This window comes from Heloderma suspectum, chromosome 6 (assembly GCF_057233095.1).
Source record: "Heloderma suspectum isolate Gila_16-S chromosome 6, 16-S_ref, whole genome shotgun sequence".
Taxonomy (NCBI): Eukaryota; Metazoa; Chordata; class Lepidosauria; order Squamata; family Helodermatidae; genus Heloderma; species Heloderma suspectum.
The window spans coordinates 25,693,407-25,714,945 of record NC_139463.1 but is presented as its reverse complement, the minus strand read 5'-3'; the positions used below and the strand labels follow the sequence as shown (position 1 = coordinate 25,714,945).

Here is a 21,539-nt window from a genome sequence, read left to right as displayed (position 1 = left end):
ACAGCTCTCTTTGTATTGTGAAACCATGGCCTGGAAATTGCCTTTAAAATTAATAGCTCCTGTACGATAAATTTTGAAGTGCTTCATAAATAAAATAAAGATCAATTTTCCTTCCAAATGTGTATGTTTTGTGATGCAGGAATTTAAAAATGACCATATGTGCCACTGTGTCCGAGTTTGGCCCTTCCAATTAAAGCTGTGCAGAGCCATCTAGTAAAATGTAAAGATCAAGAAAGCAAAAGCCTCTGTTATCAGTCCAGTGATGCAATGGCATTTGGAAGACACTCATCACTAATTTGTGCTACCTCTCCTTTAGCTCTGCATTTGGTCATATCGAATAAAACATTATCAGACATTTTAGCTCAACTGGCAAGCAAATTACACCTCTCTTTTCTCTCTCTTTTTGGTCAGGCAAGCTGCCTTTGACTCGTTTTCCTGTCTCTCCTTTTAACTGCCTACTAGAACTCTTACAAATGTTGGCTGTTCCCTGAATCTAGTCGAGAATAATCTGTTTGTTTTTTTAAGCTTCCCCGATATAAAAGCTGTTGTCCTATCCTAGCAAAAGATAAAGATCAACAAACAGCAGCCTAGGACACATATGGTGCAAGCAGTACAATAAACAAAACGAACACTCCACAGTGCAGACAGAAATGAAGCACAGTGACATCACATAGGAAAAACAAGGTACTTTTCAGTCTCTTTCAAATAAGCTAAGATGACTTTGAGCTATTAAATGTGACAGGATGGAGACGTATCTGAATGTATGTGGGTCCCCCACCTTCTTGTAATACCAGAATAGCTGGTGGCAAAAGATCGCTCTACAGATCTACGGGGGCTTCCTTTCTATGCAGTGATGAAAAGACAGGGGCTCAGATCTATATCAAAGCTGGCAAATCAAGCTACTGGGGAACACGATGTGCAGAAAGCCTTAGTAATACCCCTTTGGAAAGCAGAACATGCAGTTGGGGAGAAGCAATGCATTTTGCCAAGGAGGGGAGGGAAGGCAGTCTGTGTGCAGTACAAGCAGAGCATGTTGCAGTACAAGCAGAGGGCAACTGAACAGCCCCAAGTAAAAGTTATCCTCCCTAGGGTAAAAGGGAAATGCTGGGCAGAAAAAGAACTCAAAATGGTACTTTAAACACTCATGATGGGCTTCATCAGCCTTCCCCAACCTAGTGCCCTCCATATGTGTTGGACTGCAACCTCCAACAATCCCAGTCAGCACAGCTATGAGTTCTGCTGGCCAGGGATGATGGGAGGTGTAGGCCAGCACATATGGCGCATACCAGGTCAGGGAAGGCAAAGTGGGCTGCAGCAAGAGAAACCTGGGAACCCGCACAGTTAAAAAGTTAATGTCCCAAGCAATATTCAGAAGAAAAAAAAACATGTATTTGCAAAGCAGGAGCCAAAACTATCTACCAAACTGTAGATTTGAAATTGTGCAGCTGAAATTTGTGCTGGTCCTGGCCACCTTCAGAACAGGGCTTTCTTCTCGATGGCTGGGACAGGGATAAAAGGGATTGATGAACCATGGGCTGCCACAGAAACACCTTTAGCTATTCAAACCCTGACGTAACCGAGGAACTGAGATGACAAGCTCTCTCATAATGTTTTACCAAGTTCAGGAACAGGAGAGACTGGAGGCGTGTCATGTACAGACGAATGAACAACAGGAGGAGAGTGAACATCTTGAACGGCAGGAAGGACAGGGGAGACGGGAGCCTCCACGTGACTGTTCTCCTGGAGAAAAGGGCTCCGTAACTTTCCTAGGAAAGGAGCCAAGTCAATACAAAACACGAACTGGTGAGGCACATGCACCACATTATGACCATTCACTGAGCAGGCCTTGGACAAACCATTCCATTCAGCCTGTTGTTGGCTTCTTGTTTGGTTTTGCCAGGCATGCAAAAGGTGAGGGGATGGCATTTCCTCTCTTCCCCCTAGTGGGGCTCCAATTCCTGCTTCCCAGCCCCATGCTGGAGGCTGCTGCTGTTGCTGTGCATCTGTGGCTCCCTTTGTTGTGTGGCCTGGTCCTTCTCCCTTGGCTACATGGCAAAATAATCTCTCCCTGGGTGGGTTTGGAAACCCTTTTCCAGGAGGTCTGTGTGCGCTCTCTGCAAACATCCTGCCCAGGGAGCTACATGGGTGCTGTGTTGTCTGTCTGCTCCTTCCTCCTCTCTGCGTGTGTTGTGCTCATAAAACAGTGCTTCTGAGCAACATGAGGGGATTAGAATCCAGGTCTGCGAGGATGCCTGGAAACTTATTTAATTTATACTTACATCCACCCTTTCTTCCATCGTGGAACTCAAGGTGGCTACATGGGATCTCCAGGTGGTCTCCCCTCCAAGCACTGACCAGACCCAGACCTGCTTAGCTCCAGCAAGGTGGCTGCCTCATGTGCTTTCAGATCATGCGCTGGGACTCGCAGCAGGAGGGTCATTGCTGCCTGGGCCAGTGGGTGGGGCTGATGGAGTGGGGCACTGTTGCATCATGTTGCCATGCAGGTGCGTGTGCTGGTGGTGTGTCCCCATTGCTGCGGGTTCATTTGCTCCCTCTGCCATCTGCATGGCAGGTGAGCAACATCGCCAGCAGTCCCCAACTGGTGGTCTCTGGTGTTTTTCCCAGGGAAACTAGGGCGTGTGTCTGTTATTTTTATGAATGTCCAATTTGTCTGTTCTTTTGCCTCCGCTCCTCCACTGCATTGGAAGCTGACCCACTGGCATAGCTGTGGTGTGTCTCCAGACCCAGCATAATGCAGATATAGGATTGCTCTGTCAAATACCTGGCTGGGAACCAACAGCTGCTGCTTCTGTGGACATGGACCTCTCCTTCTGTCTGAAGATATCACGAGGATTCACTGATCGTTGTGATATTAGTGATGCTGCTTCCTGTGAGGAGAGAAAGATGTACTGAATCCTGACGAAAGCACAGTAATACAAGGTAGGCGACAGAGAAGAGCAAAATCTAACAATTAGCATCAGTGCTGCTATCCAAGTTTAGCATGCAAGGGGAGAGTGCTGCCTTTAGCTGCCAATTTCTTACCATTCATTTAAATCAGCCTTCCCCAGCTTGGTGCCTTCGAGTTGGACTAGACTACAACTCCCATCATCCCACGGGCCATGCTGGCTTGAGACAATTGGAGCTGCAGTCCAATACACCTGGAGGGCACAAAGTAAGGAAAGACTGATCTAAAACATCACTAATCCATTCACCAGGAAAAAAAACAGGGACTCAGAAATGTATCAGAAAAGTTCTTACATTCTTTTAAGACTAGAACAGGGATGCGGAACCTCTGGCTCGTAGGCCTAATCTGGCCCTTGGAGCCTCCTGGAGTTCCTCCATGGAACACAGCTTAGGCTCCAAGCCCCACCCCCTGGAGGAATCCCCTCAGACAGCATCCCCCGCTGCTATGAGATCAGAGGTAAGAGCAGGGATTCCCCTGCTGGCATGCACCAGCAGCGGAGCCCCTGCAATTATCTCCGATCAGAGACCACAGCAAGGACGTGGAGTGGCCTGGGTCTGAGTCCCTTTCTCTGTGCTTCCTCCCAGTGTAGAAAAAAGCTAAAAAATTAAAAAGGGGTGATGTGTGTTGGAAGGAGATGTCATCTGACCCATGGGGAGCAATCCGGCCCCCTGCCCCAAACAGGTCTGCATCCCTAGACTAGAGCATGGGGCACATCACAGGAAAATGATGAAAATGAGAGCCAGTGTGATGTAGTGGCTACAGTGTTGGACTGGGAGTCGGGAGATCTGGGCTCTAGTCCCCACTCGGCCATGGAAACTCACTGGGTGACTTTGGGCCAGTCACTGACTCTCAGCCCTCACAGGGTTGTTGTCGTGAGGATAAAAATGAAGAGGAGGAGGGTTATGTATGTCGCCTTGGGTTCCTTAAGAAGGAAAAAAGGTGGGATATAAATGTAATAAATACATAAATCCACATGGTTTGATAAACTTTCTGGACACAGTCATCAGTTTCCCCTGAGGTAAAAATATGGTTAAGACCTTGCTTCTACACTGATATGCACCTGTCCTGGCACTGCTAAGACATATGAATGCTCGAGGTAATGAACTCATCCTGCTTGTTCATAAGAAGACTGAATAAATGGGATATCAAGGCTTGTTGGAAGATGTATCTTCCTGAGAGGTCCTCATGTACAACACAACAGTCCCTTGTATATTCTTTAACTATGCTTGTTATTGAGGATCAAAGAATGAATGAATATTGCGGTAAGTGTTGATCTTTACATTCCACTAAGGGGAAGGAACAACCATTCAGAAGAAACAAGCAGTCACTGGTATGCTGTCAAATGAAGGAAGACCCTCTACTGATATAGGATAGAGTTAGTGAGAAGACGTAACTTGTGCAATTCAAGAAGCTCAAGGTAAGGGCAGGCGCCCAGAAGAAAACCAGTCGTCATGCGTAAGAAGGTTTCCCATGAAATTGCCCATGCCCTTTCAGAAGACCCACAGTAGGATGGCAAAGAGAAGACCGCTAATTATCAAGAGCCCCACATGCAACTGGGCAAGTTTTAGAGCCCAAAGCTCTGGAGTCAAAGCTCCAAAGAAGAAGGAAAAAAGATCCAAGCAAGAAGTATTAGCCAGGACTGCCACCAGAAGAACAAAACCAGTCTCTGCCATTGTAACCGAAGAGCAGTGAAGGCAGAAAGTCTTAATGGGAGTTTAGCTGGCATGCTTACTAATCCCATCCTAGACCTTCCTGTTAATGAGTACTCAAACATATGTATGTGCAGAAGTGTTACTAGTAGTGGAGTACACGTATAACTGTTGAATTATAACTTTTGTGAAATATACCCAAATCTGAGGCCATGCTTTATAAAGCATTATGCTGACATTGTATAACTGTCCTACATAACACAGGCTTGCATTTTAACCACTCACCTATTCGCCATTGGCAATTTTAGGAATTATATGCAGGTGAATGGGCTGCAGGAAGAGACAGAACATGCCTGCCCTCCCTCTGTCAGCTTCCCTCCACACCCAGCATAAATTGTTTTGCTAGCCTGTTGTTGTTTTTAACTTATAAAACAGGCTGGCAGAGGAGAGACTGAGAACTCCATCTGCTTGCCCTTCTTATGAGTAAAAAAGCAGGCTAGTAATTTTTGTGGGCTTTTTTTTTTTTTAAACACAAGGCTGGTTATGGGTGAGGTGAGAAATAGCTGGAATGGGAACAAGGTTTCAGTAAAAAATGCAAGTTTTGGAAGGAACAAAGACTTAAAGATGTAATATGGAAAATATTGGTGGATTTTTTGGGACAACGATTTGAAACTCCACAGAAGGGCTAGTACAAAACGTCTTCAAAAGAGAGACTGCACAACTGAGCAGAGCCCACAGAAGAAAGGAGTGAGAGATTATAAAGAGGGCACTCACAATAATGAGTGGCCAGGGGGAAAAAACACCACTGGAAGGTGATTCTCCCTTTTGTACAGCAGAAACATCAATGTGTCACCTTCAAAGTTAATAAAATCACACACACCTGAGTGGCAAAGAGGCAGATTGTGGGACTCATTGCCTTAGGAATGGCTGAAGACCAAGAAATAAGCAAGACTGAAAGGACTAGATACATATAGGAATCACCAGGCTACCCAAAGCCTTAAGAGGTTTAGCGAAAGTATGTAGGTTCTTCCTTTTGGGCTAAGTTTCCATACATACATATGGTGTATTATTTTCAAACCAGCTTTTCATCAGAAGCATGCAGTGTTGAAAGCCGGAGTGTTCAGGGATTGATGGATCATAGTTCTTATTCAGCAAAGCAGTTATTATTAACCGTGACTCAGTATGCATTGAGAGGCAGCATGAAGAGGACAGATTCAGAGATGGATTCCATACTAAGGAGTTAGACAGCCATGACTGGTGGTGCCTGGCTAAGAATGAAGCAGAACTGTCAAGGAGCTCTATCCTGTGTACCTGAGCTTTCTCCACAGACTCACTCCTTCGGAAACCCTTCTGCATCTTGCTGTGATCTTCTTCCTGCTCCTTCTGTAACATAAGACGATTCCCTTACACTCATGGTAAGGTCAAGCAGAGGCAATTCTTAGTCTATACCTCCGCACTCCGCAAGATGGAACTGACTTGAGTGAAATGAGAATTCAGGAGTTGATGTATGAACATAATGGTCAGGCTTTGTTATTGGTCATTTGCCCAGTCATGCGGCCAACCTAGAAGAAAGACCAACACCTCTGAATCTTTCCCTACCACGCTTAAAAACACTGTAGACCTTTCTGAACCTTACAGATGAATAAACACCATTTACAAGTTGATAGTTGTACTCCTAGATCTCAGCATTCTCCTACAAGTCTCAGGAAAAGACACCATTCTGTTCCATGTTCATTGCCACAGGCAAGACAAGTCCTCCATGTTCAGAAGTCTTTTTTAAACAGACACTTAGACCAACAGGAAAAGTGTGACAATTTCAATCCTCACCCACTGTTGTTTATCTTTGTCCCTTGACTCTGTTTCCTGTTGTTGCTGGAATTTCCTGTGGATTTGAAAAAAACAAAACAAAAACAAACAGAACTGTGGTTAAACAGAAATTATGCCAACACGGGCCCCGATGTTCAACGTAAATGTGTTTCTTGGTATTAACTATTCTAACTTAATCTGTCTCTCCACTGACAAAAAAGCATGACTTTGCACCTAAACCCAGTTACCCCAAAACAAAGGAGACACAGGCCTGAAAGTGCAACTCAGATATTACACAAACTCGCCAATCTGTTTCCAGGCCCAATTTAGGGGGCTGATGTCAAGCTGTAGAACTTTATGTAGTCTGGGGCCAAGTTAACTGAAGGGCTACTTCATTCTACACGTGTCTCCATGTGCACTCCGGTCAACATTTGAGGGTCTGCTTGCTCTTCGCTCCCCTGCTTTCAGAAATTTGAAGTTTTTGTTGCGATGCAGGGTTGTTTTAAATTATACATATACAAATTCCCAAAGGGCAAAACATTATTTTTAATAATAAACAAATGAATACATATGGCTTCACGTTACCCTGAAAGCTACCATTTAAAGGGTTTATGAATAAAACCCAACACTCTACAAATGTTATCATTCTTTTCTTTCTTTTGTAATAGGTCAATTTCATCAATAAGACATTAGTCTACTACATCCTTAGTCAAATAAAGATGCTGCCTTTGAAGATTTCAGAAATATAACGGTACATTCTAGCTGAAGTTAACAAGTTTTTCATTCCACTGTTCCATTCTGCACCTAATTCCACAACTGACCCATTAATATAATCCCAAAGTACGTTTTTATGGTTATATGGAATATTATGTTCAGTCATATTCTGCACTGTTTTTTGCTCCTTTTATGAAGCATATTCAGTTTTAATGCTCTAAGTTGTTTCTTATTTGTAAACCTCCAGGGGCGGCGAGGGCGGGGGGGGGGGGGGGAAGAGTCTTGTCCATGGTATGCAACAACGTTAACAACAACCTCCCTTACTTAGGGAGGTAGTGGGCTCTCCCACAGTGGAGGCATTCAAGATGAAGCTGGACAGCCATCTGTCAGCGATGCTTTGACTTGGATTCCTGCATTGAGCAGGGGGTTGGACTTGATGGTCTTACAGGCCCCTTCCAACCCTACTATTCTATGATTCTATGAACAACAACAACTAACAAGCTAAAAAATGCAGGTACTTCAACCTTTAGAGCAAAGGGGGAAAGAGCTACTTCCTGTCACACTGGAAAAATTACAGGAAGTCTCCCTAAACATCTGGCTCAGTAGACCCAGGTTAATTTTGGCAGCACGCTTCAGGGTATGAATGGCTATTTTCCTTGGGCTCCCCACAGTCTCTTGACAGGAATATGACCTGCAGAGGCTTTAACATCACATCCCCTCACTGTCTTAGCTGCCACACCAGAGCCACGAGCCAGGAACCATGTCAAGAATGCAGGCCCACTTTCTCCACCAGGAAGCTAGGCCTTGCGCTCACGTATGATGCAACCACCTGCAAGTGTGTTATCTGGAAGCTTCTTGGTCCTGGAGCTCAAGGCCAGGCTCAGCCTTCATTAATTGGGAAAGTGATAACAGCTGGGCTTGGTGGGAAGCTCCTGCCTCCTTCTGGGGTGAGGAACCCAGGGACTGGGCTGATGATTGGCAGGGGGAAATCTGCCTTGGGTTGCCAGGGCTGAGCCTTAAAAGGAGCTGAAGTAAAGGTGTGGTTGTCTCCCCTCATATGGTGGTTTCTGAACCTGTTTGGATTGCTGGACTCTATCCTGGGAGGCCCTTACTTTGGTATGTAAAGGGATAGGTTAGCCAGCTTTTGTTATTTTGCTTAGGTGTGCTGAAAGAAGGCTCTCTATTCATAAGGGTTTTTTTTTCAGCTTCGTAATCCTCTGTACAATCTACTACCTCCACCCTTCCCTTTCCTTCTACCCTACTCTTCTAAATGAACATCTACTCAACTTTACGTTGGTGTGGTTCTTTCTGGGTAACCTCAGTGCTAATTTCAGTGCCTTTGGCCTGGGAGAGTGGCTACTGTCTTTTGGGAACTTGAGACCAAAGTGGCCTGTCCTACCTTGCAGGGTAGTTGGAACTAGTACCAGTTCTCCTTCACAGACCAGATTTCCTAAGCCCACGCCGTACAGGCAATTACTTCTAGTGCTGCTTGGCAGAACACTCCAGGGATAAGGTCAGTAAACTACCTTCCTAAGGCTCAGCACAGATCATCATCCAAGAGGGGTTGTCTTTTTGTGAGTGCTGCAAGGACATCCCTTTCTGAAGTGTGCATGATTCTCTTTTTTGCTACTTACTGTGAAGCTTTTGGATAGTATCCTATTGTGTCCATGGGCTTGAGGGACCCACTGCTTGCGCAATGGGGCTTTTGCAATTCTAAAAATATCCAGAAACAAGCGGAAACACTCGTTCCCAGAACAGGACAGGTCAGCAGAGCTCTTAGAAAGGAGCTCCACTAACCTATCCCGATCCAGAAAGAAGCATTTCCGTTTTCAGGGTTATGTTTAGAAGTGATAAAGCCCCGTTGCGCACTGATGTGCTGTGACCATGATCACAACTGAACCAGCAGAGGTGGAGGAGTCCTATCAAATACTACCCAGTTTTGCTTTCACTTTTAGGTATCTTAATGGATCTATATTTTATTCTTGAATTGTGTAAAACTATTGTGAGCTGCCGTGATCAAAAGGCAGACAGTTATCTCTCTTTAAATATATAATACACATAAACGTTTTGGAATGAGAGTGGTTGTATTTCTGTAGGTTCAAATCTCCCTTCAACTAGAAAATTCACTGGGTGGCCCTGCGAAAGCCACTTTCTCAGCCTTACTAACCTCATAGGATTGTTGGGAGGCTAAAGCACTGCACTGGCCTCCTGGGAGGAAAGGGTGGATATGTACTTGCAGACAAAAGTAATGTACTTACAAAGTTCTCTTTTTTAAAATCTCAAGGAAGTTCTATAGAAAAAGAATGGTTGTTCCTTCCTGCACTTGAACCCGTCCCTTGTTCTCTGTTGTGTGGATCTGAAATTCATCGTTCTACTTTATGTATATAAGGTATGTAATTGTTCCAACATAGAGATTGCTGCAACCAAAAGGGGGAAGTAAAACCATCTGTGGTTGGCTGACATTTCTGTAATCAAGTGCCTAATATGAAATGGCTTGGGTAACATGATGATTGAGATCTCTCTCAAATTATATATATGAGAAGAGAGTCAACAGGATATAGACCATGGTGTCTAGGCTGTACAGAAAGCTTTTGCTGACAGTTGCACTATCTAATAATCTCTGGTAAATAGAGCTCTTCTTTGTTGAGGTACAAAATATTTGTTCATTTAGGGGAGCAGCTTCATTCTAACGACAACATGAGATGTTTGGGCCCCAAATCTGCCACCTTATGGCTGCTGGAGACAAGTAGAGCAAGGCAGAGAAACCCGCAAGTTCCCAAATATGAGATGTTGTACCTCAGCATCTCTGTCTGATGAACTTCTGTTTGCCAAATAAGAATCCAGCAAAATATGCGACTCACACCAGATTAAAATGTGCACCAGCTCTTTAGCTCTTACTTCAGTTTCATGGCACTTGTATGTAGCAGATTCGTACTTCAGAGTATTTACCATCACTACAAATATGAGGTTGGGGTCATATGTGCCTTCAAGCTGGATTACAAGTAACTAAGTGTATGCACCGATACAGTTTTTACAGTGACAGAGATCTGTGTCAGGGAGATTGGCGTGGGCTGCTGCACAGATGACTTCCTGTAGATCTGTAACAACGGTATTCACAGAAAATGCACTTAGGCAAATAAAATGAAAAACTCAACCTGTTTACTTGGGTTCATAGACTGCCTGCATGCCTCATTATTTGGGGCTTCCTGTGTGGTTTTGGGAGGGTTAAGAGCAAAGGGGCAACAATATGGATGAGTAAGATCAGCAATACAGAGAACATTAGCTACATAAATCCTGAATACAGTTGACTTGAATCTTGAGACACAAAGCCATTAAACTGAAGATGGAGGGTTCCATCAGTGGAGATTCTAGAAGACCATGTATCTAGGAACTCTCAGGAGGAGAATGTCACTACTGCTTTGCTAGGAATTATTCAAGAGTGTGCCCCTTGCGTATTATTCACAGGCGCTTTAAGAATACAAATCTGTAACATGGTTCTCCTCTCCCACACCAGCCCAATCATATGTTCTGAAGTCACGGAGATTCATATTCTGCTTCAAAGTTTCGCTTTCTGCAGTGGAAGCAGCCATGCTTTTTGGCGTTCAGAAGCACTTCGCAAACGAAGAAGCAGGTCCCATTCCCATAGCATTCACACAGCTATGCAGCTCAAGAGTTGAGCTCTGGTTTCCCATTCCTCATTTTAAATCTGCTATTTACCAAAATTAAAGAATGCCAAGGATTGTAGGAATGAACATAAGAACATAAGAGCCCTGCTGGATCAGACCAAGGGTCCATCTAGTCCAGCATTCTGTTCACACAGTAGCCAACCAGCTGTCAACCAGGACCCCAACAGCAGGAACGCAACAGCACCCTCTCATCCATGTTCCCCAGCGACTGGTGTACATAGGCTCACTGCCTCTGATACTGGAGGTAGCACATAGCCATCAGGACTAGTAGCCATTGATAGCCTTCTCGTCCAGGAATTTGTCCAGCCATCACTACATCCTGTGGTAGCGAATTCCATAGCTTATGCGCTGTGTGAAGAAGGACTTCCTTTTATCTGTCCTGAATCTTCCACCAATCAGTTTCATGGGATGACCCCGGGTTCAAGTATTTTGAGAGAGGGAGAAAATGTCTCCCTATCCACATTCTCCACACCATGCATAATTTTATAGACCTCTGTCATGTCTCTCCCCTTACCCTCCTTTTTCCAAGCTAAACAATCCCAGCTGTTGCAACCTTCTCTTGGTTGCTCCAGCCCCTTGAGCATTTTAGTTGCCCTCTTCTGTTCTTTTCTAGCATTACAATATCTTTTCTTAGGTGTGGTGAGCAGAACAGAGTATTCCAAGTGTGGACGCACCATAAATTTGTATGGGGGCAATATGATATTGGCAATTTTATTCTCAGTTCCTTTTCTAATTATGCCTAACATGGAGTTTTCCTTTTTTGCAGCAGCCGCACCCTGGGTTGACATCTTCATTGAGCTGCCCACCATAACCCCAAGATCTCTTTCCTGGTCGGTTGCTGCTAGATCAGATCCCATCAGGCTATACCTGCAGTTGGGTTTTTCCCCCCCCCCACAACATGCATCACTTTACACTTGCTTACATTGAACTGTATCTGCCATTTAGAGTGCAATGCTGGCTGGGGAATGCTGGGAGTTGCAGGACTTTTTTCTGTCTAAACATGCATTGCATTGAGCCCCAAGTGTGTTTGCTTAACTCAGGCAGTGTTAAGGCTTTCATGAAAATCAAATCTACTCACTTCTGGGCATCAATCTCATTGGCCCGCTCCTTAAATCTTCGCTCACGTAAACTTGCTTCCTGCATTTCCCGCTCTCGGCGCTCTTTTTCCAGATGCTGGCGCTCTTCTTCTGCTTTCCTCTTTTCTTCTAGACGGCGGTTCTCCTCATCTTTCTGCAAGAGTGAGCACAACAAGCCTGACTTAGAAACAGCCATCTTTGGAGATGAAGATCATCTTTACCACACCAAACATGCATCACTCACACTAGATTAAAGACACCAGTTGGATGAGTGAGAATTTTGTTCAGCTCATGTTTTGATAAGAACTTACCAACATTCACCAATTTCTTCATAAACAGGACAGAAAGAACTTGAGATTTTTTTAAAAAAAAAAATCAGTGATGGGAGAAACCAAAATCAACCAATTCAGCCATCCCCAGTTGTGCTTAACTCTTAATTTCAATTTAATAGTGACATCCAGCCATATCATGACACACCTGTCATCTGCCTAACAGACCTTTCAAATAACTCACACACAGCTCAGTATAATGCACACCTCCACCATTCGCCCTAACCACCCCTCCCTCAGATGACTGAAATACCTGAAAAGCCACAGAAAGCACAACATAAAAATGAGCTGCCTCGTTAAGGAAGCGCAGGGATAGTCCTGTTAAGTGGTGAAGATCAGCTTCTTATTAGCCATCTCACTTCTCTTTCACAATTTATTAATCCTTTACAGTCCAGCACATCCTGAAAGTTTGAGGGATATAACAAAAACAACCCACCTGCAAAAAACAAAGCCCAAATAATTCCCCCTCAATTGTAATTTCCCTCCCCTAACCCAACTTAAATCTCAGCTTCAAAAGGCAGCCGAAACAAGTAAGTCTTACAAACATTTTCTAAAAGTGCCTAGGGCTTGGACTTTAGTAAGACATGGTCTGAAGGCACATTAAGCAGCCACCTTGCTGAAGGTAAGCAGGTCTGGGGCTGGTCAGTGTTTGGAAGGGAGACCACCTGGGAGCCACATCTTGAGTTCCACAATGGAAGAAAGGTGGGATATAAATGTAATATATAAATACATCTGTAGTGAGAAGAAGTTCCATAAGTGGGGGAAAGCCATGGAGAATGCTGCTCTTCTCACTCTTGCTGTCTGAACCTGACACTTAGCTGGTTTCATGAAGAGGGCATCCTCAGTGGATCTCCAAGATTTTAAAGGAGGAAACAGGAAGAGGACATCTCTAAGGCAGGCTTCTCCAAGCTGGTGCCCTCCAGGTGTGTTGGACTGCAACTCCCATCATAACCAGCCACACAACATTGGCTGGAATGATGAGAGCTCCGATCAAACACATCTAGAAGGCACCAGGTTGGGGAAGGCTTACTCTTACTCTAAGGTACGTTGGGCCTAAGCCATTGAGGGTTTCATAGCCTATAACCAGGTGTTGGAATTGTGCTTGGAAGAGAACAGGGAGCCAGTGCAGTCCACCAGAAGTACTGGTGTAACAACATTTTCTGTTGAGGCTGAGAAGTACCTTGGGAGAGAAGTACCAACGTAAGCGAATACGCATCCAAAATCTCTACAGCCCTTTGCATACGGATTAATCACAAACATAGGCTGCTTTCTCCATGAGCTTGAAAATACTATTTTTTGCTCTGTAAGAGCTCAAGCACGCAACAAAAATGTGAGAACTGTACGACCACCTCCGGCAAAAACCAGACATCTCAACCACACAGAAATGTTTGACTTAAATACATACCTCTGCTTTGGCCCAGAAGCTATCTTTGCTGATTCTTTTGATCTCGGACATGGCATTCGTTTTCTGGTAGACTGAGCCCTGTTGCGTAAGAGAATCACACCACTTAAAAATGTCTTTGGTTTAAAACGCCACCGAGCTGGTGAACAGACTACACTTCTTGGAATCACCTTACATAGAACTAGGTAAGTATTAACAAAATACTTCTTTATTCTACCGAAACCATTACAGAGGCTATTCAAATTCAGTCCATTTCCAAACTCCGCAAAGGCCTTGTGCAAAAGCGAGTTCAGAGTACATTAAGCCATTAAGGGTGCAATCCAATTCAGATAGGCAGCCACCTCCAAACTTGGAGGCGACCGCCTATCCAATGCAGGGCAGGAGAAGCACGGAGGGAATAATTCTATCTGCGCTCCTCCTGCCCTGCATTTTTGGCTAGACAGCCGATTCAATGGCCGATTCGGCCGTCTAGCTGCGGAAGGGCCGAGCGGGAGAGGAGGCTGCTGTACGACACATTGGATCTGTCATACAGGTATTTCCACCTTCCCCGCCCCGGAATGCCCTCTGGGAACGCCCCTTTTTGGCTGCTGTTCTGGGCTGCCTCCGAGGCAGCGCGGAAGTGGGGGGAGGTTGGTTCCCGGAAAACCAGATATCCTATGGCCGTCTAGCCACTGACTAGCAGCCATAGGAGTGCTCCCTAAATGAGTTCACTTAGACAAGCCCAGCTTACATGTAAGTACCAGCATTACAAGCCCATAGGTGGTTTTACTAGCCAGCCTGCCAAGCTAGGTATCAGACGAGTTTGGAAAGTTACATGCCCAGAAAGAATAGTTCCATACTCCGTGTGAAAAAACCTGACTACAAAGCTAAGACTCAACCTGGATATCACCTTAGCAAAATGAGGGGGAGAAATGGCTGAAGACGGAAAGAACAGAAGTTGATTTTACAAGGGAAATGGAACGGAAGAACTTCAAATGAAGTTCAGCTACAGCAGAGTGCAGAAACTCAGGCCCACAGGCCAAATCTGGCTGACCTGGGGTTTCAATCTGGCCCTCTGGGGTTTTCCAGGTGGCCATGCCTTGTTCTCTCGGTCCCACTCCCTTTCCTCCAACTACTGATCTTGGTTTCCCAACTTTTGTGCAGTTTCTTCCCCATTCCAGCAAGTTGAAATGCTTCTCCTAGGGATTAGTTACCAGCAGTAAAAGCTTTAAACTAAAACATGCTGGTAGTTTGGCCTTTTGCCTTTGGACCCCACCCACCCCTGGAATGTAGCCTCCAAGAGTTTCTCTGAAATAGAATTTGGGATTCAGGCTGAAAGAGGTTCTGTGCCCGTGCTCTAGAGCAAGAGGAGGAATGAAGGATTTGCAACACAAAGAACTTCAGTGATCAATAATCAAGAAAAAGATAGAAGCACAGGAAGGAAAGACACAACACAGATAAGATTTTAAAAATTATGCAGACAGCCACACTGGTCTATTTGGGAAAAAAAATCCAGACAGCAACAATTCTTTATCAGAATCACATAGGAATCGCAAAGCAAAGAATACAGACTCTTAATTTTGCATTGGGGGTGAGGAGGGCGAGGTGCCTTGCTCCCGGAAGCAAGTTCTGAATTGTGTCAACGTCTATTCCTTTTCTGCAAACTTCTGAGTTTCAGTATTTCTCCTCCTACAGCCACCTTCTTCCCTCTGCAGCAGTTTCTTCAAACAAGTAAAACCTCACTCAGGGGCCATATCAAGATGTCAACACAACAAACAAAGGTTCTTAAAATGATAGAGAAGTTCCTAACTTTAAAACCCAGTAAATGCTGGAGATTAACCTGCTTCTACTTCAGAATAGCATATAATAACCAAGAGGGTAAAAACACAAAATTAGCAAGGTCAGACCCAAGACAAAGAGGAATACACCTATAAACACAATCAGGTAAGGACTTCCACTCATTAATGAACATAAGCTATTAGCATGTAAGATGCTTAAATTTAACAGGCAACCATTATTAAACCAAGGATTTAACAAGAATATTACCAAATAGAAATAAGACAGAAAAGGATGATTTACTACACTGACCACGCATTGCCTGAACCCAATATTAAAAAGCAAACTGGAATCCTCCAAGACTCAAGTTATGCCACCTTTTTGCAGCTATAAACAGGTTATTAATTGGCTTTCTGTTCTGTGTGGATATGCAAAGCAATCTTGGTCCATGACATGCAGGAGCATGACTTTTAGAATTTTATTTTGTTTGATATTTAATTATTTCCTCAGAGTTATTCCAACATAGGGCCAGAACATCTAAATTACAGGGCATTGCCAGCAAAGGTGGAAGACAGACTCAGAACCTCTTGGTCCATGCTGTTTTAAGCAAAGAGGACTATATGACTTATCAATAAAGTGTAGCTTTGCCAGGGTAACACACCAGCAGCTAAGCATGTCAGTTAGAGAGATTCAGTTTAAGAAAGCTAATAATTAGAAGTCCAAGTGGCTTCCCAAGCACAGTCTTCAAATGTCTTATTTAAGTCCACCTCCCACACCTTTGTAAAAAGCGGCTGCGTGGAAATCTTGAAAGAATTAACTAATACGCTCCTAAGAGTGAGCCTGCATTGTAACAAGAAAATTCAAGTGATGTCAAAGGGTAGGCTGCCCGAATAGCAAGAGAACTCCTGGATAAAAAGTATCTGAACCAGTATGTACCAGTATGTAACATGTACCAGTATGAGCTATAGCTAATACACCGTTTTTGGCTTAGGTTTTTGAGAGGATGGTGGCGGGCCAGTTGCAGACTCTCTTGGAGGATCCATATTTTGTGTTCAGTCGTTCAGTCGTGTCCGACTCTTCGAGGATCCATATTACCAAGACCCATTTCAATCGGGCTTCAGGCCTTGTTATGGGACTGAATCAGCCTTGTTCAGCCTGATGGATGACCTTTATCAAGAGAGACATGGGAAGTGCAACCCTGTTGATTCTACTTGTTCCCTCATCCACTTTTGATACCATTGACCATGGTATCCTCCTGGACTGGCTCCATGGGTTGGGGATTGGAGACACTGTACTTCAGTGGTTCTACTCCCACCTATGGGGTTGGTTTGAGAAAGTAACAACGGGTGACTATTCTTTGACCCCTTGGCTCTTCAGCTGTAGGGTCCCACAGGGTATGATATTGTCCTCAGTGTTATTTATCATGTATATAAAGCCTATGAGAGCTGTCATTAGGAGTTTTGAGCAAAGGGTCATCAAGATGCTGATGACACACAGCTTTATCTCCCCGTAACATCTGCATCAGGTGTGACCTTGCAAGTCCTTGACCAGTGCCTGGACTCATAATGGGCTGGATGAGGGCCAATAAACTGACCTTGAATCCTGGTAAGATGGAGACCCTACAGGTGAGTGCTTCCCATATCTGGGAGATAGGCTTGTTACCTGTTCTTAATGGGATTGCACTACCTCTGAAAGAGCAGGTTCAAAGTTTGGGGGCACTCCTAGATCCATTGCTGTTGCTGGAGTCCCAAGTGACCTTAGCAATTCAGAGTGCTTTTTCCAGGTTCGCCTGGTATGTTAGCTGCAACTTCTCCTGGCTGGGGACAGCTTGGCCATGATTGTGCAGGAGTTGGTAACCTCAACATTGGATTACTACATTGCGCTCTATGTGGGGCTACCCTTAAGACTGGTCTGGAAGCTGCTGCTAGTGCACAATGTGGCAACCCAGCTGTTGTCAGGTGCCACTCCATATCAGCATCCAAGAGCTGTGCTGAAGGCTCTGTACTGGTTACCCATTTGCTACCAGGCCAGGTTTAAGGTTCTGGTAGTAGTCTGCAAAACCTCGAACAACTTGGGACCAGGATATTTGAGGATGCGTCTTCTCTCTTATCATAGGATCCCACATGGACCAGAGATTGCTTGGAAACCACTAGGGGTAGGGCCTCTAGTGTGTCACCTCCTATCCTATGGAATGCCCTTCCAACTTGATCAAACATGTGTCTATATTACTTTCTTTCCAGCATTTGCTGAAGCCTTTTCAAGCATTTCCTGACTATTAAATTCCAGCCATTATTTTACTGATTTTTTTTTCATTGTAATTTTTTGTATTTGGTGTTTTGTTTTACACTGCTCTGAAACCTTTTGATGTGGAGCGGATAAATAAATAAATAAATAAATAAATATTCAATCAAGACTTTCTACACATATCCTCAATAGTACCTTAATGCCTCATCTCCAGAAAAGGATAGCACTTATTCTATCTGTCCAATGCCCAAGAAACAGCAGGTTATTTTAAAATACCAAGTTTCCAACCAATTCTGAATAGTGAATAAGTTATGCTACACACCAGTTCCATATGTATTTGCAGAATTCAGCACATTAATTAGAGATTATTCCCAGAGATCTGAAAGTTATCCATTTCTTTTTAAACATCTGAGCCACTCGCATAAGTTTTAAGACTGACGAAAGGTAATCCTGTGTATCTTCACAACATGAGCTCCAATTTGCCTGGCACCTACGTTGTACTCCTTTCAGCACCAGGTGAAGACCTTTTTATTTTCCCAGCATTTTAGCTTTCTAGTCTTTTAACTCTGCTGTTTTACATCTGCATTTTAAATCTCTGCATTGTTGCTAGATTTTATTCTGGTTGTACTTTTATATTGTAGTTTTAAGCTTTCAGATTTTATATTGTTTTATGCTGCGCTCTGTGGTTTCAATTTTTGTGAACCGCCCAGACAGCTTCAGCTATTGGTGGTATAGAAATAAAATTAATTAATTAAATTAATTTTAGAGTTCCAAGACAAGCTGCTTTGTGTAAACCTATGCATGCCACAGCTACCATAACATCAGTTTCAGTGCAAGAGATTAATTTTGGCCAAAGTACAAAAAAAGATCCCAGCAGTCCAACTAGTCAGCTCACTATTGGATTCTTGTCTTCTCTACCACAAACTGGCACTTCCAAGAACTCAGGGGAACTTACCACAGGAGCTTGAGGGCCTGCATCCTGGAACTTGCTGCCTTCTTTGTGAAAGTTGTAGCTCACCCCTGAAGCCTTAGACACTTTCTCCATGATAGCATCTGGTTCCACATCCTCGTCAGCCCGAGCATTTATGGTCACATGAGCACCCTGGAAAAAGGGATACAGAGAAAGGACAGCTAAGAAGACAGGAGAGCATCTTTACCAGCGCATGAAGATTTCCTGTTCATAGCCAAATAGAACTTGACTTTATTTTTTCTGCCTCACCTTCCAGTATAACAACATACCCTGGGTGGCTTACATAGAATACAATTACACTAGGGCTGTTCTACCCCCTCCGGCACATAACATGAAAGCACATTAGGCAGCCACCTTGCTGAAACTAAGCTGGTCTGGGTCTGGTCAGTGCTTAGAGGGGAGACCACCTGGGAACCACATGTAGCCACCTTGAGTTCCACAATGGAAGGAAGGTGGGATATACATGTTAAATATCCCCAACAAACCTCAGGCTGTTGTGGCTATTTCCCATCACCTTGTATCTCATCTCACTTCCCAACTGGGTGGACAATAGCTTGGCTGTGCACTCCTTACTCCCTTCGTCCCCTCCCCACACCAGGTCTTCTCACAGTCTAGTGGTAGAGAGAAAGAGAGGACTCGGGTACAGTTGCTGTGCTTTGGGTGAGCTGCTAAGCAATGGCAGCCAGATGTTTTGTTGCCTGCCTGTGCACACCGTAACAACTACAGTAGCTGTGCATGCACAGTGGTACCGCTGAGAAACTATTTTACTGGAAAAAGCAGCTAGAGATGCAAAAAAGCAGGGGGGAAGAGGGACAATCACATTCTAGCAGTTAACGGTGTTTAAAAACTGCTACAATTTTTCTTTTTCTGCATCCTGCAAAAGTGGCAGGGCTGAACCAACCAGAGGGAACAAATTAGAGTTTAGCTGAACAACAGCCCACAAATTATAGCCTAAGAATGGTCAAATATAAGAGAAGTGACAGTTGCTTTAAAAAGTAGGGAAAAGGAAATACGAATTAAAAGTAGGACTCCCCCCTCCACCCCATCAGAACTCATTTTTTAAATGCTTAATATGAACAGAAGGAAACTTTAATAAGAAAACCAACAGTATGTGACAGAATTTGGTATTATGAGCACAGCTGAGTGCCAGATAAATGCAACTGTATTATTCTCTTCCCCCAGTATACCGCTTTAAAAAAATGTGACGTTTCAGTTTACAACTCCCAAACCAAAGACAGTCTTAGGTGGGGCTTTGCAGTGGTTGGGAAGGGATCTTTTGCCTCCAGCGTTCCCTCATAGCTCCCAACTAATCCCTACCCATCCTCTTCTCTTTCAGCATTTTGGAGTCCTTGCCAAAATTCTGCAAAAAACCAAAAACCTGACAAAACACTCAAAATTAAGCAGATTTTTTATATTTAGGCTTAACATATTCTGGGCAAAGAATATGGGTTCCTTTGCCAGCAATGATTCAGGTAGCACACACAGCTAGGAAAACCTCAGTCAGGGTAGGCAGAGAGCAAGACTATTTGGAAGGTCCAAATCTCTGCTCATATACGCTTTGAGAGTGTCCCAGGGACCACAGGACTTTCTGGATTCCCCTCCCAAAGCCATAGACCTCCTATGACTTCAGGAGATGGACTCTGAGATCCGATCCCTCCCCATTTCCCCTCATAGCCGCCATGGAAAGAACTGCACCAGTGCTTTCTGAAGTCACAAAAGCTTATGTTCCGGTGGATGGGGAGGGTAGAGGAGATGCCCAGATTCGCTGACCTGTGGTCTCCCAAGCTCCAGCAGCGTGACTCCTCTACATAGGCTCAGAACCCATCTAGAGGAATAATTAAAAAAGGACGGACAAGCGAAAATCACCTCCACTGCTCCTCTCAAACTGCTGGCAATAGCCCAGCAGGGCAGAGGTTAGCCAGAAGCCTCCAAGATCAGAGGTTCCCGCTTAGTAGGCAGCAGTCCCACAGGACTACTCCCTAAAGCAGCTTAACAATAAAAAGGGCAATTAAGAATAGAACATACAGGTACTACCTCCCTTGCTTCCTTCAAATCCCTCCTTAAAACCCACTGTTTCACTGAAGCCTTCAGCACAACCCCAATTCTCATGTCCTACTGCAACATGTTGCCCTCCAGATATTTTGGACTTCAGCTCCCAGAATTCCTGACTATTAGCTATGCTGGCTTGGGCTGGTGGGAAATGAAGTCCAAAACATCTGGAACACAACAGGTTGGGAAAGGCTGCCCTGCTGTAACCCAGCCTGTAACTAAGCCTAAGCACATGCAATGGAAACAACCGCATATTGCTCCTCTGCCTTCCTCTGTTTCTTCTGTGGCCAATTTTAGATTGTAAGCCCCTCGGGGCAGGGACTTGCCCGCTTCTACTCTTTGTAAGGAATCATGCACACTGATGGTGCTATATAAACACCAACAGCATCAAAACTGTAGCAGCAGCAGATAACAAGAGCAGTCACCCAAAAGGAGCACAGCCCGGCCACAGCAGCTGTAAAAGCCACAGTATGTGGGAGTCAGCCACCCACACAGGGCTGCCTGAAAGTCATGTCTTAGCCAGGCGGAGAACAGGGTGGAGCAAGGGGAACATGCCTGAAGAGGGTATTCCACAAGGAGGGCGCCATGACTGAAAAAGGTCCGGCCCCTTGTAGCCATCCGTCCCACGTAAAAATCTATAAATGTTGTCCCTCTGCAGCTTGAATTGTTTCTTGTGAAACCCTTAGCCTAGATCAATAACCATGTATCATAATCCATCCCTGATGGCCTGGGACATGGGCCAGGAAATAAACAAATGAATACAGGAAAGGTTAGAACAGCTCAACCGGGCAGGGTTGATGTCTAGAAAAGATATGGAGAACTGCCAAACATGCTCACTTTTGTACAGCTGGATATCGTTCAGGGTTTACTTAATGGCTTTAGACTGGTTAGTGG

At 44.5% G+C, this 21,539-nt stretch overlaps 1 protein-coding gene across 2 annotated transcripts in view; it reads right to left on the bottom strand.

The window, feature by feature from the left end:
• DBNL (drebrin like) overlaps positions 1-21,539 on the bottom strand; it is a 37,218-nt gene that overhangs the window by 7,580 nt on the left and 8,099 nt on the right. The window contains exons 5-11 of one of the 2 annotated variants that reach the window (XM_084803838.1): positions 18,582-18,728; positions 13,631-13,708; positions 11,899-12,050; positions 6,442-6,496; positions 5,926-5,997; positions 2,783-2,888; positions 1,617-1,766 (exon numbers count right to left, since the gene is read on the bottom strand). In XM_084803838.1, coding sequence (XP_084659964.1) covers positions 1,617-1,766; positions 2,783-2,888; positions 5,926-5,997; positions 6,442-6,496; positions 11,899-12,050; positions 13,631-13,708; positions 18,582-18,728 — 760 coding nt within the window. The remainder of the gene's footprint in view (positions 1-1,616; positions 1,767-2,782; positions 2,889-5,925; positions 5,998-6,441; positions 6,497-11,898; positions 12,051-13,630; positions 13,709-18,581; positions 18,729-21,539) is intronic. The other variant, XM_084803840.1, reaches the window with a different exon arrangement.